This window comes from Phyllostomus hastatus, unplaced genomic scaffold (genome assembly GCF_019186645.2).
Source record: "Phyllostomus hastatus isolate PE091 unplaced genomic scaffold, TTU_PhHast_1.1 phas_scaffold_60, whole genome shotgun sequence".
Lineage (NCBI taxonomy): Eukaryota > Metazoa > Chordata > Mammalia > Chiroptera > Phyllostomidae > Phyllostomus > Phyllostomus hastatus.
Genome location: NW_025334038.1, coordinates 13,376,062 through 13,399,508, shown reverse-complemented (window position 1 = coordinate 13,399,508; position 23,447 = coordinate 13,376,062). Strand labels below are relative to the sequence as shown.

The 23,447-nt window shown below is 37.3% G+C and overlaps 1 protein-coding gene across 1 annotated transcript in view; it reads right to left on the bottom strand.

The window, feature by feature from the left end:
• THSD7B (thrombospondin type 1 domain containing 7B) overlaps positions 1-23,447 on the bottom strand; it is a 776,886-nt gene that overhangs the window by 495,519 nt on the left and 257,920 nt on the right. Inside the window, exons 5-6 of the mRNA XM_045826088.1 lie at positions 22,446-22,601; positions 11,794-11,991 (exon numbers count right to left, since the gene is read on the bottom strand). Coding sequence (XP_045682044.1) covers positions 11,794-11,991; positions 22,446-22,601 — 354 coding nt within the window. The remainder of the gene's footprint in view (positions 1-11,793; positions 11,992-22,445; positions 22,602-23,447) is intronic.

The following is a 23,447-nucleotide window of genomic DNA, read 5'->3' as shown; positions in this document are numbered from 1 at the left end:
GTGATGTCTAGGTATATAACAGAGTAAAATGAGGAAGTAATTCAAAATACAATACCTCTTTATTGACAGACAACATATAGTAAATATATTTAAAACCATATTGCAGTACCTCTCCCTTTAGCATTTAAATTGATTCACAAGTTTACAGCTACTCCCCAACTTCCTTTCAAATATGAATGGGGAAACTCTAATTAGGACAAGTCTCTATTTTTCTCTTTTGGATTCTTTCATTGCCAAATGTTATTAGAGTTTCACCTTTAATTTCACTACAAGACATCTAAATGAAAGGGAATGAGGAACTTGGCTACAGGAACTCTCAAATTTAATCTCCTTTGTGGTCTGATTCCTGTAGTGTGAATAGCAGCCTGATCTTATTGGCACTTTCAACTTCAATGTCAGGTTCATTTCAAAATTTAATACAACATATGTGTCATCACCACACTTCCTTCGGTAAGAACATTGACACCAAACTGCTACCAGCTGGTGGTCTGAAAAAGATAGCTTACTGAAAATGAAAATTCTCTCTTCTAACCCTAAATAACTCATCTCACATATTATGTGCCTTCAATTTCTGTAAAAGCATACTATTGCTTTCCATTATTTGATCTTTTAGTAATCCAGGTAACAATAAAGAAATAAAAGAATATTTATGCACCATTTGCTTCTGGAAAAACAGTAATATATTTTATGGATTTCAAGAATAACTTCCCCAGCAGGAAACAAGAAACAACAACAGATTAGAGTCAACATTACATGTATTCTAAGTGTAAGACATGTCTTTCATTGTTCTACCCTACTTCTGTTATACACGAACATTATAATTTTCCCATAGTCCTCCTTCTGCCCTGAACTGTGTTTCTCAATGTATGATCCCAGGCCAGACCAGCCTCATAAGCATCACTTAGGAACTTGCTAGAAATAGAAATTCTTGAGCCTATCCCAGACCTACTGAATCAGAAGCTCTGGAATGGGGGCCAGGAATATGTGTTTCTGTCATCCCTGTGGGAGATTCTGACACATACTGTAGTTTAGAACCACTGATTTAGAATGACAACAAAACAACAACAACACCAAAAAAAAAACACCATAGAGCAATGTGTTCCCCAAACACTTAAAATTCAGTTTTCTCACACAAATAATTTCCTTAACTTTCAAAAAAAGTTGATCTCTTATTCTTATTAAGAAACATCCAATACTCTCTGGAATCTACTACAAAATGAAAATATGTATAAGCTAGTCTCTTCTGAGAGTCATAAAATGACTCAATTGTTGGAAAACAAGACTCAAGGGGATGGTATAAATTACTGGCATTGCCTAACTAGGGAAAAAAAGAGTTCAATACTATTTTTATGCTTTCAAAGGGAGCACAGAAGCACATATTGAAGCCCTTGAGGTATTACCAAATAATTGATAAATAGGGAGGGTTGTTCAAAATAGTGAATAAGCTCTCATGAGAGATTGTATCATTTCTTCCTTGGAAAGAGATTCTTTAAATATTTTCATCAATATAGTATGATTGAATTGGATGCTACATCTCCTGGATATAGGAGTAGATTTGGTAAATACTTTGAAGCATCCTTGTCATAGTTTGAGCTGCACCATAATCAAACTCTGACAAAGATTCTTGGGCTAGTATTTATGGGATAATAAAGCCAGGGAACCAGTGAAAAGTCAGGGAGTGAGACAGGAAAGGGAAGGAGGCTGATAAAGGATGTGTGATTTAATAACTCTGCGCTGTGAGTAAGCAGAGCTTAATTTCACCAGAGACTCTAGGAACAGTCATACATACATCTCAAGGGTATGCTATCTAAGAAGCAAAGGAGTGGTATTTTTACACCAGCTCTCAATCATTAGTTGAAGGCTACTCTCTGGGATGGTCAATTCTCTTGCACTTTTGACTGCATATGTGGGCAGAGAAGGTTGCAATGGCCAGAGACATTCCTTAGGCAAAGAGATGCAGATGGTGTGAGTGGAATTTCAGGCTGACATGCACAGAAATATCAAATGGTCAAGGGGATCTGGGCAGGAAATAATATTACATGTTAGTCTGATTATTCCAAAAGCCCTTTACTTGAATTTGCATTACAAATATAAAATGCATGTCCATGTTCATTCTCCTCTCTTTTGATCTCTCTGAACATTTGGTGATATTGTTCTAAGATTTCCAAACCTTATGCAAGGGTAAATGCGAGTTTTTCCCTATTTTAAAAAAAATCAAAACATTAATTGTATAAGAAAATGACACTTTCTTTTTAAAAAATATGCCAATAACTATCATCCCTTCCAAAATGCATATCTTAATAAACTACATGCTTATTTCAACTGAGATGACATTGCTGAAAACTTTTATAAAATTATTATTTGAAATTTATTTTAGAGGCTTTGTTTTCTCTGTGGTGGATCTAATTTTGTAGTGTCTCTTTAATAGTTGATTCACTACAAAAATACAGTTTTGTGGCAAAGAAATACTTGACAAATAATCTATTCTTCATCCTTCCTAAATATAAAAAAATATATTGTGCTGAAATAATAGTTCAAAGTCTTATAAGAAAAAATATATGTATACAGAGAAGTAAAGCAGTACTTGCTGATGAAGACCAGATACAGCGTGATCAAAGTGTTCAGAAACTATCACTTGAAAACACAAAAGAGGTGCTATTTAAAATTCTTGTGAATCAAAAAATGTTTCAACAGATAACTTATCTGAATGGAGTCTGACCTTATTCACATAAGTGAGTCAAAGAAGATTTCTCAGGATTTAAAGGTATAAGACAGGGGATCCATAAACGGCAGTGGAGTAGGTGAGTATTACACTCACCTCCTCCCAGGACCAAGCTCAAATAACAACTAAAATATAGAGCAATCAATGTGAATAGCCAATGGAAAACTAGCTGAAGAATAGTCTTATAACCAAGGACTTACAGAGGAAGCCACATCAGCACTCGTAGGAAAGGTAGAGAAACAAAGAGGGTTGGCCACACTTGCCCAGGCACTACTAAGATTCTGGAGGCATAAGTCAGCTGCAAATGTTCCCCCTGAGAAGCATGGGGTCTCAACATCAAGCCAGGATCCCCAACCCATAGCACGATAGCTGGGAAGATGCACCCCTACAATATCTGGTTGTGGGAATCTGTATGGATTCTGTCCACCAAGAAGAGACACCAGGGAGGATGGTAAGAAAATAGCACAAATAATTATATGCCAACAAATTGACAATGTGGGAGAAATGGGTAAACAACTATCTTCCAAAACTGAATCAGGGAGAATCAGAAAATCTGAATAGACTGACTACAACTAATGAAATTGAAACAGTAATAAAAAAAAAACTCCCAATAAACAAAAGTCCTGAACCAGGTGGCTTCACAGGTGAATTTTACCACATATTCTGAGAAGAACTAACACCTATCCTTCTCAAACTATTCCAAAAAGTTCAAGAGGAGGGAATTCTCCTAAGTTCATTTAATGAGGCCAGCGTTATTCTAATTACAAAACCAGATAAAGACACTAAAAAGAAAGAAATTATAAGCGAACATTATCAATGAACATAAATGCTAAAATCCCCTCCAAATATTAGAAAGCTGGATCCAGCAATACATTAAAAAGATCATATACCATGATCAAGTAGAATTTATTCTGGAGATGCAAGGTTGGTACAATATCCACAAATCAATAAATGGAACACACCACATAAAATTAAAAAATAAAAATTATATAATCATATTAATAGATGCAGGAGAAACATTTGTTAAATCCAGAACCCATTTATAATGAAAATAATCTCAGCAAAGTGGGACTAGAGGGAACATACAAATACATCAATGTAATAAAGACAAGCCCCCAGCCAACATCATACCCAATGGGTAAAACCTAAAAGTGTTTCCCTTAAGATCAGGAACAAGACAAGGGTGTCCTCTTTCACCTCTCTTATTCAACACAGCACTGGAAGTCCTAGCCACAGTGATCAGACAAGGAGAAGAAATAAAAGGCATATAAATTGGCAGAGAAGAAGTAAAACTGACATTATTTGCAGATGTCATGACTGTATATAAAGAACCCTAAAGATTTCATCATGAAGTACTAGAACTGATAAATAAATTCAGTAAAGTAGTAAGATAAAAATAAATATACATGCCCTAGCTAGTGTGGCTCAGTGGATTGAGTGCTGGCCTGTGAACCAAAGGGTCACTGGTTCAATTTCCAGTCAGGACACATGCCTGGTTTGCAAGCCAGGTCCCTGGTTGAGGATGTGCAAGAGTCAATCACATGTTGATGTTTCTCTCCCTCTCTTTCTCTCATCCTTCCCTCTCAAAAAATAAATAAATAGATAAGTATACAAAAATCAATTTCATTTTTATACACAAATAATGAACTACCAGAAAAAGAAAGCAAGAAAATACCCTCACAATTACACCAAAAAATTACCTAGGAATAAGTTTCACCAAAGATGTAAAAGACTGTACTTAGAAAATTAAAAAACACTGAAGAAAGAAATTGAAGAAGATACAAATAATTAGAAGTATATACCATGTTCCTGGATAGAAAGAATTAATACCATTAAAATGTCCATACTACCCAAAGCAATCTGTAGGTGCAATACAATTCTTATCAGGATGCCAATGGCATATCTCACAAAATTAGAAAAAATATTTCAAAAATTTATACAAAACTACAAAAGACCTAGAATCACACAGAAATCCTTGAGGAAGAAGAAAAACAAGTTGGAGGAATCATGCTACCTGATATAAACAACACTATGAGACCACAGGAAACAAAATAATGTGGAACTGGTGTAAAAACAGATATATAGATTAATCTAACAGAATAAAAGCTAGAAATAAGCATGTATTTTTATAGTCAATTAATATTTGACAAAGGAGGCAAAAACTTACAGTAAGGTAAAAAATAGTCTATCCAACATGTGTTCCAGAAAAACTGGGCTGATGACAATCAAAACAAAAATGAACTAGACCACCTTCTTACACAGTACACAACAGTAAACTCAAAATGCTTAAAGACTTAAATGTTAAACCCCAAACCATAAAAATCCTGGAAGAAAACATAAGCAGTAAAATCTTAGACATTTCTCGCGGCATTTTTTTTTATGTATCACCTTGGGCAAGGAAGCAAAGAAAACATAAACAAATGGGACTACAAAAAACGAAAAAGTTTTTGCACAGAAAAGGAAATCATCAACAAGATGAAAAGACAACCCACAGAGTGGGAGAACATATCCGCCAATGATACAACTGATAAGGGCTCAATGGCCAAAATTTATCAGGTTGACCAAAAAGTTTGTTTGTTTGTTTTTCATAAATTGGCTCTAGTAGGGTTTATTTATCTTTAACGTTATTCAAAACAATTTTATTACATTGTATTAGGACTGTTGTCTTATTAGTGTGCATTTAAAAAACATCAAAATTGGTAAATTTGTGTGTAGCAATTTTAATATTGAAGATGGAAGGAAATATGCAACATTTTTGGCATGTTATGCTTTATTGTTTCAAGAAAGGTAAACATACAACTAAACTGAAAAAAAAATCCCTAGCTGGTGTGGCTCAGTAGATTGAGTGCTAGTCTGTAAACTAGGGAGATGCTGGTTCAATTCCCAGTCAAAGCACATGCCTGCGTTGTAGGCCAGGTCCCCAGTGGGGGGTGCATAGGAAGCAACCACACACTGATGTTTCTCTCCCTCTCTCCCTCTTTTACCCTCTCTCTACAAATAAATAAATAAAATTTAAAATAAAGATTTCTGCAGTGTATGGAGAAGGTGCTGTGACTTATTGAACATGTTAAAAGTGGTTTGTGAAGTTTCATGCTGGAGATTTTTCTTGCTAGACAATGCTCCACAGTCAGGTACCAACCAGTTGAAATTGATAGTGATCAAATCAAGAACAATTACTGTTTTACCACACAGGAGATAGTCAACATACTTAAAATATCCAACTCAACAAAGTTATTAGTGAAAATGAAAAGAATGTGTCTTTTATTTTATGGGAAAAAAACACGGACTTTTTGTCCAACCCAATGTAAAGAACTTACAAAACTCATCATAAAAAAAAGAAAAATTAAAAAGTGAGCAAAAGACCTGAACAGACACTTCTCCGAAGAGAATGCACAGATGGCTGATACACACATGAAAAGATGCTCAACACCACTAATTGTCAAGAAAAAAATGCAAATAAAACCACAAATCACTTCACACGTATCAGAATGGTTATTAACAATAAATCAACAAACAATGTGTTGGTGAGGATGTGGAGAAAAGGGGACCCTCATGCACTGTTGGTGGGAAGGTGGATTGGTGTTGCCACTGTAGAAAGCAATATGGAGTTACCACAAAAAATTAAAAATGGAACTGCCTTATGATCCAGCAATTCCACTTCTGGGGATATATCTAAAGGAACTTGAAACACTAATTTGAAAGAATATATACACCCCTGTGTTCACTGCAGCATTTGTTACAATAGCCAAGATTTGGAAGTAGCCCACGTGACTATCAGTGGATGAGTGGATCAAATAGTGGTGATACATTTACACGATGGAATACTACTAGGTTGTTAAGAAAGAAGGAACTACATTTTATGACAGCATGAATGGACCTGGAGAATATTATGCTCACTGCAATAAGACAAATACTATATAAATAACACAAATATCATATAATTTCACTTATATATGGAATCTAATGAACACAATAAACTAACAAACAAAATAGAAACAGCCTCATAGAAAAAAGACTGACAGCTGTCAGAGGGAAAGGGGCTTAGAGGGGTATGTGAAAAAGGTAAAAAACTTCATAGACACAGACAGCAGTATGGTGCTTACCAGAGGGAAACGGAGTGGGGGCAGGTAGAAGAGGAGGAAGTGGGGATGAATAATGATTGAAGGAGTCTTGACTTGGGGTGGTGAACACACAATACAATAAACAGATGATGTATTAAAGAATTGAACACCTGAAACCTACATAATTTTTTTAACCAACAATACCTTAATAAATTCAATAAAAAATTTAAGTTAAAGATGAGATTAAAAAAACAAACAAGCAAAACTCACTAATCATAGACATATCATGTTAATTGAAAATTTAATCTAACCCAGGTAAATAATTATTCTAGCATGCATTTCACCAATAAAATTATTCTTTAAAAGGTTCTTATTGTATTAGAGCTTATAAGCACATGCCATTTTAGTCAAGATTTAAAGGCCAAATTTTTGGATTGTTCATGGTGAATGATGCAAGGCTAGTACCCATAGAAAATTGCCTCTGAAATAAAAGCTATGTCACCTTAATCACAAGAAGTCATTCCTCATGCTTTATGTGCAAATAAGAGAACGATTTACACTGGGAAGGTCTGATGCAATTGTGAGAAATAAGAAATATATGCGAGGGGGCACTGCAGCCACACAAAACTCAGCTCCATGAACCTGTTAACATGTGAACGTTCTTCTGGGTGTATACTCTTTCCCAGTATGTGTATTTGTTTTGTATACATGCAGACTTTATATTTGATTATTTCTAAATAAAGATATTTGATGAAATATGCAAACACTTGTTTTTTCAAGACAGCCTATTTAGCAAATTATGGAGCAAAGTATGTGGTGAGTATCAGGGTCTGACTGCTCCAGCAGGCAGTCTGGTGTTCATCCAATAACTATGTTCTATTACCCCCTTTTCATTAATGAAAGATGATAAGTAGCAGTCACTTGTCAACCACTGGAATGCCATTCTCTGCCCACAGCATTATGAGGATTCTCCCAATCTGCTCTGGGAAGATGCACCCATAGTAATGATAAGATGTTGTACACAGGTGAAAAATCAAAGCTGATCCACCAAAATATTGGAAACAAGATTTCAAATCAGAGTATTCCTTCATGTAATCTATTATATAATTTCCTCCCTAAAAATAAATATCACTGACTAACAAACTGTCACCATCACAGCCTGGGTAAGAAATAGGAACTTCATTGAGACTGATTGGACAATGTCACTAATAAATCAAAGTAGCAAATGGGTCAACTGTATCTACAGAGATTAACTGTAGAGATCCATAGATGGTACTTGGATCTTAGGTAGTCCAAAGCAGATCACATTCTTGAACTTACCTACAAGTCTTAGGTATATCAGTTATTTCCTGGCTTCCATGTGACATAGATTGTGATTTCTGAAATTTTCAAGTTAATAGTCTGAATAACCTTCTGTGAAGGAAAATATGCCTTCCTAGTGGCACAAGTAATGCCTCCCAAAACAGTGACCAATGTCCTACAGAATCTTGATCATAGCTATGTAGCAATCTCTTTGCCCCACAGTGTGAATGGGATATAGATGTTTTGAAAGGATGTTGGATGTTCTTTTGGTATACGGGATACCTATAGTGAGTCAACATGCATAAGCCTAAAGATAAGGGACAAAGCAAGTTACTTTGCAGATGATAACAAGTCTCAACTTTGACTAGATCTAACACTTCCTTTGGTCTTATCCATTTATCAGCTCTGAATAACTCTGAAAGAAAGTTTTTGAAACAATTAAACTCAGAGTGATGGAAACTACCAAATGTTATAAGAAAAATAACCATACAAGACTTATTAAATGTATATATTAACCCTTTTTTCTCTTCAAGCATTTAAATGTGTATCAACAGTTCTATCAATTCCTATAGCTATGGGAAGACTACAATAATATGTGCAGGCAGAAAGAAACACCTCTCTATAATCCTTCTATCATCAATCATCCCGAACCTCACCGAAGCTGAATCGTGGAAAGTACAACCAGACCATATTTTCAATTTCTCACTGGACAAAAGATTGCTTCAGCTGTCAAGGCCAGCATGTTCTCATAACCATGACCATGGCTGTTGCCCCACAGATGATGAAGGAGTCATTCACATATTTAAAAACCACAAAGACATCATGAAACTGATATGACCCAGCAGTGATTCTTATTTCTCCCCATACAAACTGACAGAGTGAGATCAACACTGGAAATTAGTCATTTCATAGGAAACAGCAATAAAAGTCTAGAATTACTATAAAATGGTAAAGTCAATACCTCTGTCAAAAGGGTCCTGCACCCCATTTCAAAGTGTGTGTGTGTGTATTGGGGTGGGGGGTTCCTCACACAACACCAAGTAATTCTCCAACACCAGCTGATTGTCTTACCATTCAACTCAACTCTAACACTAGCTACCTGAAGATAACATCAGATTTTGTGGGTAAAATGTTCAGTCCCATTAGACCTCCTCCACCTCAGATATCAATCACAAGCCCAAATTGTTACCTATGCTTCTTACCAAGTAGCTACAAATCAGAAATTCCTAAGACCCCTTCCTTGGGTTCTGCTAATTTTCTAGAGAAGCTCACAGAACGCAGGAAGCCTGTTCTACTCACCAGGTTGCTGGTTTGTTATGACAGGATACTCAGGAACAGCCATATAGATAAGGTGCATAAGGGCAACGTCTAGGGAAGAGTGTGCAGCTTTCATTTGCCACTCTCCCTAAATCTCCATGTGTTCACCAGCCAGGAAACTCTCTAAACCCCATCTTTTTGGGTTGTTATGGAGTTTTTATTACATAGGTATGACTAATTAAATATTAGCCACTGGTAATTGACTGAAGCTCCAGCCCCACTCCCCTCTCTGAAAATCAGGGGGCGGAACTGAAAGTTCCAACCTCTTTGTGGTTGGCTCCTCTGGCAACCAGCCCCCATTCTTAGGTGTTTTCCAAAAGTCAACTCAGTATTGAAAACCCAGTTGTGGTGGAGAGGTGCTTGTTATGAATTAGAAGACATTCACTTCATCTTTAAGAAAACAATTTCAGAAACTGAGGATGAGAGCAAATTTAATGACAAAAGATGTGTCTATTGCTCTTATTACTCAGGAAATTCCAAGGATTTTAGGAGCTCTGTCCCAGAAACTAGTACAAAGACTGAATATATATCACTAATTTTAAATCTGAGTATCACATTCTACAATACTGCAGAAGGCACAATACAAAATGTGAAAGAAGTCCAATCGTTATGGACATTATATACCATGGAAAGCCTTTAATACCTGCTATGAAATGACAAAGCATGACAGTCCCTTGTTATTGTGTCTCAACCAAACAAATGATCTTTGTGTTTTCACAGCTGGAGGTTGGGAGAAAGAAGTATGGTTTTTCTAAACCTCATTATTATTTTAGTTTATAAAAGAATGCTTTTTGCACTATTCTCTCATGACACAGAACAGTAATAAATATGCGTTACAAGTAAAATATGCTTATAGCTTATTTTGAATGGTTATGTGTCAGGCATTTCACTAGTCACTTTTGTATAACTAATTTAACTTTCATGTTCTGAGCATGAGTAGCAGGTTTTGTTACCCCCACTTTCCAGGTGAGTGAAAGGATACCTCCACAGTTAAACAGTTTTCCCCAAATCATCTAGCAGATGAATAGATCTAAAATTTCAACGTGTCTGGCTCTAGAGCCTCAGTTTTAAGCCCAAGTTATAAATCTCTATATTACTCTTCCTGAATTCAGGTGAAGGCAATACAAAAGTGATCTGATTTGCCTCTGTTAACCAAGTGCACATATTTACAATTCAAAAATTATTTGGTAAAATTAGAAGTCACTCCTCTTTTAACTATTTAGTCAAAAAGGACTGACCTAATATAACTTATTGTTGTCCTCTATTTAATTAACCACCTGATTTCAGAAATTATCAATCACATCACTTGATAAAATGTGTATTTGTCTAATTACAGCTGTGATAAAACAAAAAGAAGAAAGGGAAGACTGAGGGAGAGAAGGAGGAAAGAAAAAGGAGGAAGGAAAAAAGAAAGTGAAGGACAAAAGGGAAGGAAAGGAGTGAAGGCAAGGAAGGAGGGAGGGAGGAAGGAGAGTGGGGAGACAGAGAGAGGAGAAGGGGTAGGGGAGCAAGAGAGGAAACAAGAAAATGCATTGCTGAATGGGAAGCCTGCACAGATGTTAACAACCATTCTGAATCCACTCTGTAAAGTCCTTCTGTTCTATGGCTTGCTTCATTCCATAAGTCAAAACATCTTACTCCTCACACCAAGGGCACTATAAATGGCACTTCGCATGGCAGAGCTGATTAATATATGTACTCGATATTATTCCAAGAGACTGAATTTCTTTAACTGTAGGATAAAGGGTTTTTTTAATGTCACTTTTCTCATTTCCATGTGATTTACATATTTCTTAAGTCACATTTCATTTCAAATAACTATTGCACTAGAAGCTTGGTGATGAAGGAAAGACACCATTGTCAATAGTTTTGTAAATCTTGACAGCATATATTTAAAAATGATTCTTTATAAATGTTAGTATTATGTCTAGAGCTGATTCTAGTCATGTTATATAAGTGAAAATATGTAGTTTAGTGTTGCTTTCAGGAGTGGTAGACCTAAAATCTTTACAAAGTAGTATTTGTTAATAATATATAAAAGCATGTTACATAGCAATCTCCAAAAAAACAAATAAAACTTGTTTTGTGGTGATAAGTTGAAGACTACGCAGGCAATTTCTGTACTTATGCTTTGATAAATTAAAACCTGCAGAGAAATCTCCAGGTTCACTGTACTGCATTTAGGCAGAATCAAATAGTCTTTTTTTGTCATGGAGTATATGAGTCCATATTAAGTCAAGGTAGCTTACTCTGCAGTAATGTGACACTTGAATTAAACATATTCAAGAACAGAAAAGACTGTTTCTCCCCATCAGGAAATTGACTAGAGACTGGTGATGTTTCATTTATCAGATAGCACTTGGAAAATACTTATGTTTACTTGCATCTTACCTCTGTCATTCTGGCAGACAGCCTTCAGGATGCGACGTCCCCAGCCACATTTTCCATGATCAGGGATACAGATCCCTTCAGATGTCAGCCATTGGTAACACACTGGATCCTCACAGGGAACAAATTCAAGAACATGAGGGCATCGTCCTGCAGGCCCTGTGGATTCCATGAGGACATGACGCTGTCTCATTCTAAATCCTAGAAGAGAAAGAACAAGAGTTTCACAGGTTTCCATCATTACCCAACAAAAGCAAAGAGCAGCAGCTAGCAAAGAGATGAAACTTTTATTTGAACACCCATAACTCTAAAACATGTAGTATTTTGATGTGCTTTCTTTTGTGGGAAGTGAGAAGGATAAGAAGAGGAAAGGAAAGAAGTAACTGGGAAAAAAGTAGAGCAGGAAATCTGTCTACCAAAGATTACAGCCTAGAAGTTGGGAAGGTCAGACATAATCAAAAGAAATAATAAGTAGCATGTATCCAATGGTATCAATAAGTAAGTAAAAATAAATGAAAACTCACAGAAATAGCTTAAACACAGATAAATCTCCATTTTCTTTCCTCTGTAGTTTCTGACATTCTTGTTACTCTGTATTAAGTCAAAATGTATCTACATTTGGCATATCCCTGATTCCTGAGCATTTACAGCCTCATACCCTGAGAGTTTCAGGTCAGTCTGCCCTGTGAGGACTGTACCTCTTTGGCCCTGCACTCCCTGTCCTGGCTAAGCATGAGTCTCTGGGCTATTAGTTAGTTTTCTTTTTATAGTACTGTGAAACTAGGGCACAAAGTCCCACCATAATTAAGATATAAATGAACCTTATGTAATACAAGCCTACAGAATCACAAACTCGATCTTACAGGAGTCAAGAAGAAAATGAGTAGACCATGAGACCATAGGGAGTGGTGGGGTCTGTGGGGACATGGCAGATGTGTCTTGCTCTAAAACGGTTGGCTGTTCCCCAGCTTCCACTGACTGTTGAGGAAACATGGACTGACTCTCTTTTGTCAAATCATCTGATTTTGTCCAAGACTTAGCCAGAAATCCAAGTTATATTTTGTCTTTATATGAAACCTATTTTCAAATGAGACAAACTAATGAATATTTTTTTAAGTGAGCTAAAGAAAAGTGACTGAGAACTAGTCAGTCCCTTTAGTCTGTCTGAGCTTTATATCTGTAGCCCTCAGGATGTATGGCTGCTAAAGGCTATGCCTACCTTCCATGGATCTCATATGCTATGTCCCATTCTTTTTTTTATTGTTGTTCAAGTACAGTTGTCTCCATTTTCACCCCACCGGCCCCACCTCCCAGCCTTGAACCTACACTTCTTTGGCTTTGTTCATGGATCCTTTATACATGTTCCTTGACAACCCTTTTCCTTCTTTCCCCCATCACCCCCCTCCCCCTTCCTTTTGGTTACTGTCAGTTTGTTCTTTATTTCAATGTCTGGTTGTATTTTGCTTGCTCATTTGTTTTGCTGATTAGGTCCCACTTATAGGTGAGATCATATGGTATTTCTCTTTCACTGCCTGGCTTATTTCACTTAGCAAAATGCTCTCCACGTCCATCCATGTTTCATTCTTTAATATACCAAATTCAACCAACTGATTCAATTCTTTTAATTCATTTTTAAATAAAACCAGTCTTATTACATGGTAACATTTTAAGAAATTATTATTTATTTATTCTTTGGAGTAAGTAAAAAAAAATAAGAGTCTTTGATAGGAAGATGGCATGAAAACACTGGATTTCCAGACTGTGAGTTAGATACCCTAACACCCTTTCAGCAAGAGAAGGACAAGTTAGAAAGCACGAAGGGTAATAAAGCCAGGTACATCTCTCCCACAGTTTTGCCAGGGCCATACCCATTATCCCACCAATAGTAATAAAATGAAAAGGTTTCAAAGTTCAAGGTGCCATTGGCAGAAGACTGGCTCCTCTTAGAAGGCACAGCCAAGGAGACTAGAACAAATTGATACATGGTTTTAGGCCACAAGAGGGAGCCAAGCTTCCTTAGAATATTGTAGGGCTGGGCAAGTATTTTAAACAGTCATAACTGCTATATTTGGGTTTTCTTGGTCTAGGGTTAATCCAAGACCCTCGTTTAAAAGAAACTCTTAGATTCTTACTTTAAGGGTCAGCCACCTGTAGAAGGGCATCATTTGGCCATCAGAGATGATATTCTCACAGCACTGAATATATTAGGAGCGGTCGAAACATAAGATGGCTTCTGCCTGCTCCATACTTCCAAGTCTATATTATTAATTAGTCAAAATAAAACCCAGATGAGGACTCCAGTCCCCTCCTGGACCACCTTGAGTAGAGATGCCTGAACATATGGGGCTCTAAACTACACTAAACATCACCTATAATGGCCTCTGATTCCCACACCCTTGGGATGACCTCTATCCTCACACATAATGCCACTTATTTCTTATCTATGTTTGTGCTCATTCAGTTTACATCTTTGAGTAGGACACAACATGGTCTCCATGACATGTGCTGTTCAACAACCGGCTCAGAGACTGAGCAGTCTTTATTGAGGGACTCTGGGTGTCCTATACCTACACCTTAATGCCACTGAGGGGTGTGTGCAGTTTTCCTCTATGAATCAAGTTGCATCTATCTCGCCATAAATCTATAGATTAAAGGTCCTCGGATAATAAATTCTTTCAGTCTTTCACTTCTGCTGCCCTTGTCCTGACTCTAACTAGGATCAAATCACAGCACAAGCTCAGCATAAAACAAAACCCTTGGATGCTCTTATTAGCACTTAACTTTAATCACATCAGTGTTCATGCCTGCAATGGAAATCAGGCCTCCCCTGGGTGCTTCTGTTCTGAAAGATACACAACTGCCTGTAGGAGGCTGTTCTGCATGGCGTGGACCCAGCTCCCACTTGGAGATGCACAGGACCCATGCCCAGGGATAGGTTCTCCCGTGGGGAAGGAGGCCTGCAATGTGCCTAGGCTGCTTGGAGTCTTGTTTTTTGCTAAAACTCCCTCACCCTGGATTGAGGACATTTACTACAAAGTAACTCCCTAAAATCCATGCTAAACCTTCCAAGGATCAGTGTAACTGGTTCAACCACTTTTGCCTTTTCATTTGCAAATATCCCTCTTCTGTGATGTCATTAGCAGCATTGGCTCCTTTGTTTTCTGTAAAAGGTAACCACCTAAAGTGAACCTGTGCATAGTAAATGAGGACTACCATGTAATGGGTAGAGAAACCCAATAAAGGCCTGTCATGGCTTCGGCTTTGGCTTTTGCTTCCCTTAAGAGAAAAGCCATGCTGTCCCTTTTTCTCCACCGGACTCGGTAGTGCATGTGAATGTCTCATTTCATCCATAATGATGCGGACACTGTGGGCTGGTGTCTCGATCAACTGCCAACTCCATGGTGGCTGAGGCCAGCCAACCGCTTACCTTCATTTACTAAATTTCATATTAATCAGATAATATCATTCCATAAACATTAACTGCTGTATGTAGATCATTATAATGTACTGTGGGAAGCCACAGGAGGAACAGAAACCATAAATCTAATCTTTATAGGGAATGTAGTTCAACAAGGGAAAAAGGCATGCATTAATTAAGCATCTATTCTATACTAAGACTGTGACAGCCACTTTACTTATATTACCCCAAATTAATAAATCATCAAAACTATTTCATCAGTTACAATTCTCATTTTACACATTTAAAAACTAAGGCTAGAAGGTGTTTTATTGCCTGTCCAAAGCCTCATTACTGATAAAATGGATCTGTATGAAATTCAGCTGAGGTCCTTCTGAGTCATTATCTCCTCACAAGTAAGGATTCAAGTCAGCTCTTGTGCATGAGGCACCCTAGCCCTGCTTCAGGATCCATGGATCATCTCCCCAAACCAAAGGTGTACAGATTAGGAATTTCAGTCCCTGGATATCAAGAAAGAATTGAATAATGACTTTCTGACCACAGATTCAGTTCACCTTAATGAGGCTAAAACTTGTACGTCTTCATTTTCCTATGAACCTAAGGATTTAGTGTATAGTCTACTAGTTTAGTGTTTATTCTACTGGAGGTAATTAGAAAAAGAGTGAATAGAGAATTGGGGGGAAAAGGAGAAGAACAATAAGTATCAGAAGGGTCAATGTTTTTTAACTGAAGCCATGAACAAATTAAAGGAGGCTCAGATGGGTATATCCAGGTCTAAGCACTGTAGTTTTCATGTGCTAGTGACCCAAAAGTGTTCGCATAAACTTCGATGAAGCTATCCACGGCCAATGCTGTGTCTCCACACTAACTTACTGGGACAGACTTGAAGTAAGACCAAAGATGGCAGAAGTTCAGTTTGTCTTAAACATTTCATTTGTCCTTATCTCTGTCAGTCTGGGACATTTTGACAACTCTGAGTCAAACAAGTTGAGCAGATAAAATCTTTCATTCCAACTCTAGAAATCAAACCACCATCCCTTCAGGGGTACCGTTTTATAGCACCATTACTGATTTACCCTCTGTTGTGAAAACACAAAAGAAGAAGATGTGTTGATAGGGTGAGCATGAAAACTCAATTCTTAGAATGAGAAGCAGGCGTGGCCCCAACACACCAGACACAAAATCAAAGGAAAAAGAAAAACGCCTTCTCTTACTATACATATTATCTGTGATAAAGCAAAATGATTTTATATACTTCTCATTAAGGTGGATTGATCTAGTCAACAAGGATAGAAAATGAAAATTCTCCCCATTAGTATTATATAAGATATAAAACATGTATTTCCTTACTTTAGTATGCTGACTATATTGATTTGTTTGAGAACATAAAAGACTGTCTTTGTAAAGATAGTCATGGCTTCTCAGTTTCAAAATGCTTTTCCCTATGGAGACTTTTAGGACTGTGATTGGGTGGCAGGATGGAATTCCTGATGTCCTACCACAGAAGAAATTATCTACTGTGACACTATATCAGAAGGTCTCCATCAGTTCCTCTTCTCCAAGATCAACTGTGGGCAAGATAGCCTTTTGAAAATATGTCTGAAAGGGACAAGAATGTATGTCTCTACATCAAAAGTAATTTTTAACAATGCATTGCACCTATAGGTAGCATCCATCCATTGGCGATTTTTTCAGGTTATTTCTCTTTCATGTATCTCTAATTATAACTATTTGGCAATGCATCAAAGATAAAGCAATGAGTGATAAAACCTGATCCAATTTAAATCCCTCTGAAAGGTGTCGTAGCCTCACTTGACAAGAACAAGCCTGCAGAGTACTGTTCTTGTCCCCCTGTCACCGACCTGATAGAAGGTGTGACGTGTGTGTTCATGGCTGACTTTCTAATGTCCTTGGAATGGCTGAAAGACACAATCTTTGTTCCTTATTGAATGGCATCTGCCTAAGAATAACAGCCATCTGAAGATAATATGTGTAGTAACTAATTTCTTCTATTAGGTAATAAAATATTTAATGCTTTCTTATCCTTTCCTATTATTTCTTTTTAATATGAACAAAAGGAACATACTAAAGTTGTAACACAGTGTCTGAGAAAAAGATTAAATGAAGGGAAAAAAAGTAATTATCTCCAGCTTTCCATATTTATTTTCTTGCTGTTGTTTGCTTGTTTTTTCCCCTCAAATCCTATACTCCCAAGATAGAGATCCAGATATGGATATAGATATAGATATAGATTAGATACAGATATAAAATCTAGGTAAGTATGAATATCCTAGATTTCTGCTAGTAGACCCACTGCATTTCTTTAGGGTAGGGAATTCAAATGGGAAGCTAAACAATTCGGATTTTGTCCAGAGTTCTGCAATGTTTAATGCATCAGCCTGTGTTCTCCAGTCTCTGCAGAATTCTAAAGCATATTTAGTTTGTGCCAGTCAGTGACTCTGGCAGAACCCATGGTAGCACCATGAGACAGACTGAGATTGAGAGGATCTCAGACCTCATGCTCACGAGTCAGTAGAAATAACAAGAAGATTACTTACTATCATCATAACATGTCTGGACTCCTGATAGGCACAGAATCATTTCCCTAGAGGAAAAACTCCATTCTTTATTCTTCCCAAAAGGGATTACAGGCAGGTGGTCCTGGCAGGTTTTAGCAAGATGTTAAAAATCAAAATTCTCTCTGCTTTAAGGGAGAATTTATAAAATAACAAACTCTCAGACCTGAATAATAATCATTGTACTTATGCTTGCTCCTGTCTGCAATTACTTACTGCCTAAAACAGGTCATTTAACCTCAGTATGGGCCTTTTAAAACAGAGTCTAATTCTTATTGATCTCAGCCTGCCCTAAACTCTGTAGGAGGCTGTGGTGATGCTTGGGTAAGAAGTTCTACTGTTTCTACCCTTTCCTTTGAAAAATGTGTGGATTGAGGCACAAAATGCACATTCCAGGTGGTTGGTACTCTTAAACTATTCTTGGCAAACCCTCCCTTTCTCACACATTGCAATTTATTTTCCCTCTCCCTCCAAAGGCAATGCACTTGTGCAAAGAGGCATCCCAGACCCCACGCCTTATCCCCTACATGACCTCAATGACTGGCTGCCAAGGCTAATTGTTCCCACTGGCCAATGGGCAGTGGGCTTCTCTGCTAACCTCAGGCATAATCTTGTGTCTTGTTTCAAACTTTTTGAGGTTTATAGAGAAAATCACTAAGGAAGCCTAGTGTTTGAGGAAGACTCTACTGAAGAGACAGAATTTCATGTCCTTATTGCTGGTGTGGCTGTTAGTAAATCGCTATTGTACAAATTGCTTTACTTCTCTATACTTTTGTTTTGGCATTTTATGAAGTGTTGCATTCTTGCTGAGCCTATATGCTGATGCAAATGTGGGTAGTAGATTAGTGTCCTAGGGTTTTCAAAACAAAGTACCACAAACTGGAGGCTAGAAACCCAAAATCAAGGTGTTAGTAGGACCACACTCCCTCTGAATGCTCTAGGGAGGGACTACTTCCATGCCTTTCCTAGATTTTGGTGGTTTTTAGCAATCACTGCACTCCTTGGCTTGTAGAGGTATTACTGCTATGTCTGTCTCTGTCTTTGCAGGGCCTTGTCCTGTCCACTGTGTCTCTGTATCTCCATATGGCACTCTCTTCTGTGTGTTTCTCTGTGCCCCAGAAACATCAGTCATTGGATTAGGGACTATCCTAATTATATATGACATAATTTTGACTTGATTACACCTGCAAAATCCTATTTCCAAAGAAGGTCACATTCACATGTACTGGCAGTTAGCATTGAACATATCTTTTTGGGGGACATAATTCAACGCACAGCACATGATGTCTAATAAATAATGGAGCAGGCCATATTCACAAGAGTTGACTTCTACAACAGGGGAATGGGGGCCAATGAGGAAACAGGTTGGTCCAGCTGAGTTCCATGGACCAGTCCTGAATTATGTGGAAAAAGAAGACTAAAATAAAAGTTAAAAGCAGTTTTTCACAAAGGTTTTTTGTGAAATTTTGGGCTACAGTAACAAAAATTATAGCACAGGATTAGGAAAAACACAAAAATGATTGCCTGATTTTCTGTAGAGACTCCATGACCCAGAACAAAGGGGACAAAGCATTCAATAAATGTCTCTTACATCTGACCAAAGAATTGCTTCTACATTCTTGTAGTATCAGCACCTCATATGTCCTCGAGGGAATTGCTTGTCTCCCACTATTAGTCTGTGAGGCTTGGATGGAGTTGTCCGTTTGGTGGAGGGGGCCACTCCAGCCCCACAGCCTCCCATCAGAGCAATTGGGTCATGGATTAGCAAGTGACACATACCAGCCAATGAGATTCAGTGCCAGGACTCTTCCTGGGACTATTAGAAAAGACATTTTTTTCTTACTTTATTTACTATTTAAAAAGGAAATTTTTTTTGACAGTAAGAATTTTAAGATCTACTCTTACAACTTTCAAGTATAAAATACAGGGCTGTTAACTGTAGTCACATGGTACACATTGATTTCTCAGAATGTATCCATCTTATAACTGGACGTTTGCATCCTCTGATCAACAACTCTCCGCATTTCCCCCAACCCCCAGCTCCCGGCAGCCACTATACCACTCTTGGTTTCCATGAATTCAGTTTTTTTAAAGACTCCACATACAAGTGAGATCAAACAGTATTTGTCTTTCTCTGACATTTCACTTTGCATAATGATCTCAAGGTTCATCCATGTTATCACAATAGCAGGATTTTCTTCTTTTTATGGCTAATGCTCTTTTGTGTATGTATGTGTATGTTGCATTTATGTGGTATATATAGATATATATCACATTTTATTTAACCATTTATCCATTGAAAAACCCTTAGGTTAGGTTAGTTTCTATGTCTTGAGTGTTGTGAAGAATGCTATAATGAATATGAGGGAGGTACAGAGAGAGAGAGTGGATCTTAGCAAAGTTCTTACCATAGACACGCAAACACACACACACAAAAGGTAATGCGGTGAGGTGATGGATATGTTAACTAACCTTATTGTGGTAATCATTTGGCAATATATATGCATATCAAATCATTATGCTATATACCTTAAAATTATACAATGTTATATGTCAACTATATTCAATAATTGGCCATTAAAAATAATAAGATGCTATCCTTTATAAGATACTATGTTGATTTTATTACAATGTTTTGGGGAAAAAATACCTCCATATAAAATGAACTTATTGACTTTTATGTCACAATTAGATCTAGAAACCTATAACATATAAAAAAATGTATCAAGGGAAAAACCTAGACTCATTCTCCAATTTTAATTTAGACCATACTGATATTATCTTATGTCTGAAAGCTTAAATGAAATTGAGAGACTTTTACAATCTTCTCTACTAAAATCATAAATGGAGTTTTATGTTACTTGAACATAATTATGAGGATAACATAGTGTGTCTAATTTTTTAAATCCTCATCCAAGGATATATTTATTGATTTTAGAACAAGAAGAAGGGAAAGCGGGAAAGACATACAGATAGAGAGAGAGACATTGATGTGAAAAAGAAACACATCAATGTATTTCTAGGTCAGTTGCCTCCTGTGTACACCCTGACCGAGGATTGAACATGCAGCCTATGTATGTGCCCTGAGCTGGGATCAAACCCAGATATTTTGTTGTGTGGGACAATGCTCCAACCAAACTAGCCACCTTGAAAGGGCTATGTCTAATTTTAGATCAAATGCCAATTGGATAAAATAACATTTGAAAGTTATGTTGCCTTCAAAAAAAACAGGAAACAATTTATCACTAAAGTGATTTAGAACAATATCTAATACTAGAGTTTTGTGCACATCCGGCCCCTAAGACCATGGATTGTGGGACTTAGTATTAATGAGAAATTATTGGTATACATAAGCCAACAAGGCTTGGGGAATGTTATGGTTACATTTCAAATAAGAAAGCGGCACTAGCCCCCAACCACCCCTGGTTCCATTGAGATCAGGATTTCTATTGTTTGATAACAAAATTAAAGTTAGGTGCTTCTTCTTGCTTTCAGCTCAATATATACCCTCCTCTCCTGCCTTAGAACAAGGATCAGAATAAAGGGAAAAGCCCAGGGACATAGTGTGTGAACATGAGCATGCATATAATGTGCATGTGTGCATTGTGGGGACTGCCGAAATATGGGTTTTCAAATGGACCCAAATTTCAGCTGAAGGCACCAGCTTTGGAACATTGAACACTTCCTCATGTTTTCCTTCTTTGCATGTGATCACTAGAATTAGTATTTAAGAAATGCAACCTAACTTCTGGAATGTGCTTGGTTCTTAATAAAGGGAATACAGTGGTATATTGGTACTTGTTAATTTGTTCCAAAACTCATGACAAGTGCCAAAACTGACAAGTACATAGCAATGAAGAATTTTCTTTTGCAGGGTGGGATCATGATTCATACAAGTTCTAGCAAGTGCAACAAGTCCTAAGCAAGGGCCAAGAGCTGGAACATTTTTTTTCTCATCAAAATGCCATGAGTACAGGGTTTACTAAGTTCTGAAGCTGATGAGTACTGAGGTATGACTGTATTTCTTCTTAGCACTGCCATTTAATAGGACATAATATTAATGCAAACTGAAGAGCTAATGAAAGAAAAGTCAAGATGTGACCAGAAATAAACTGTTGAATATGAAGATGTGTACTTTTAACAGTAAATAAAAGAAAACAAGATTACGGAGCTAACATAGTTTAAGATAAAACTATGTTAAAATAGTTTAAGATAAACTATGTTAAACGCATAAAGTTTTAAGATTTCACTTTAAGGCTGAGGACATCTGAAAGTAAACAACATACATCAAATTCAGCATGTGGAAACCTGAAAACAGATATGTAAAACATTTGTTTCCTAATGTGTTTATAGAAATCATGTCTAATTTCCTTGGTATACCATTACATATATAAAATATTGTTATACCATTTTTGGAGTAATAGTCACTTCCTTAGCTATGAGCCTACTTGAAAGGTCAACCCAGGTCAGAGTCTGTGTTCAAAGAAATGTCCCCAGTGGCCTCCATGATAACTGAATGCTGTCAGGCTCGAGCTAGTAATCTAAAGTTTACAAACATTGTCTTAAACAGGTTTAATCAGCTGCTTAGCTACTAGGATAAATGTGTATGTGTGTGTACAATGGAAGTGAATGAAGCACACACAAACAGAAAAGCCACTCACCTTTTCTTCCCTGGGGATCATGGCAGTTTTCATGGATGCATGGACCCCAGGCTGACCAGGAAGATACTATACAGTCTGTAGAGCAGGGAATATTGCAGAGCTGAGAGGCTGCAGGGGCAGGTCCCAAACATAATGTCCTTTCCACAGGTCTAAAGACTAAAGGACAGAAGAGGAAAAAAAATAATGGACCACGTCACACTCTCTGGTTATCCCTAGAACTGTCCCCATCTTTGTGAAAGGGTATACGCAAACAAAATATGAAGCACTCTCTAATGCTCACTGCTGAACTGTACATTAGCAGCAATGGGTGACAAAAGGCAAAAAAGAACATGCACTTAAGTTTCCTGCTTCACAGAGTATTCCCTGGGAATCAAGAGAGGGCTAAAAATATAGATACAAATTATCTAGAGTTATAACTAAAAAATTAAATGGCTTTGTGAAGTTTCAAGATGAGTCCTTCTCGACTATATAAATGACTAGATCACTTGAAAAAATCAAAATTGAACCCCTGAGGTGGGGTATTTAGCATAACCAATCTACTGCTGTTACTCCCCTGAGTGGTGGAGCTTGCAAAGACACAGAAGAAAAGTGGTTCTTAAAATAAGAAGAATAATCAGGATCTATGATTGCAGGATTAGCCCCTGAAAGTCAGTTTTATTAGTAAGGCTACCCAGAGATACAGGAATGTCTAAGGAGCCACAGGAACTGCTAATCTAGGAGCCTCTGAACTCTCCCTGGTGTGCCCCTGCCCCCAGAGCACCCCCCAGAACTAGATCACTTCAGGATGCAGAAACCACCTGTGCATCAGTGGCATTCACCAAGTGCTCTCTGTATGCAGACCCACCTGGGCACCAAAAACACACAGGGGAAGAAAAAGATGAGAGGCTGATCCTTGCAGAGTTTAAAACATACAAGTGACTAGGATAGTGGTACCTACAAAATGACACAACAAAAAACAACAAATGCATACCTATCAACAAATGCAACAAATGTACAGAATGG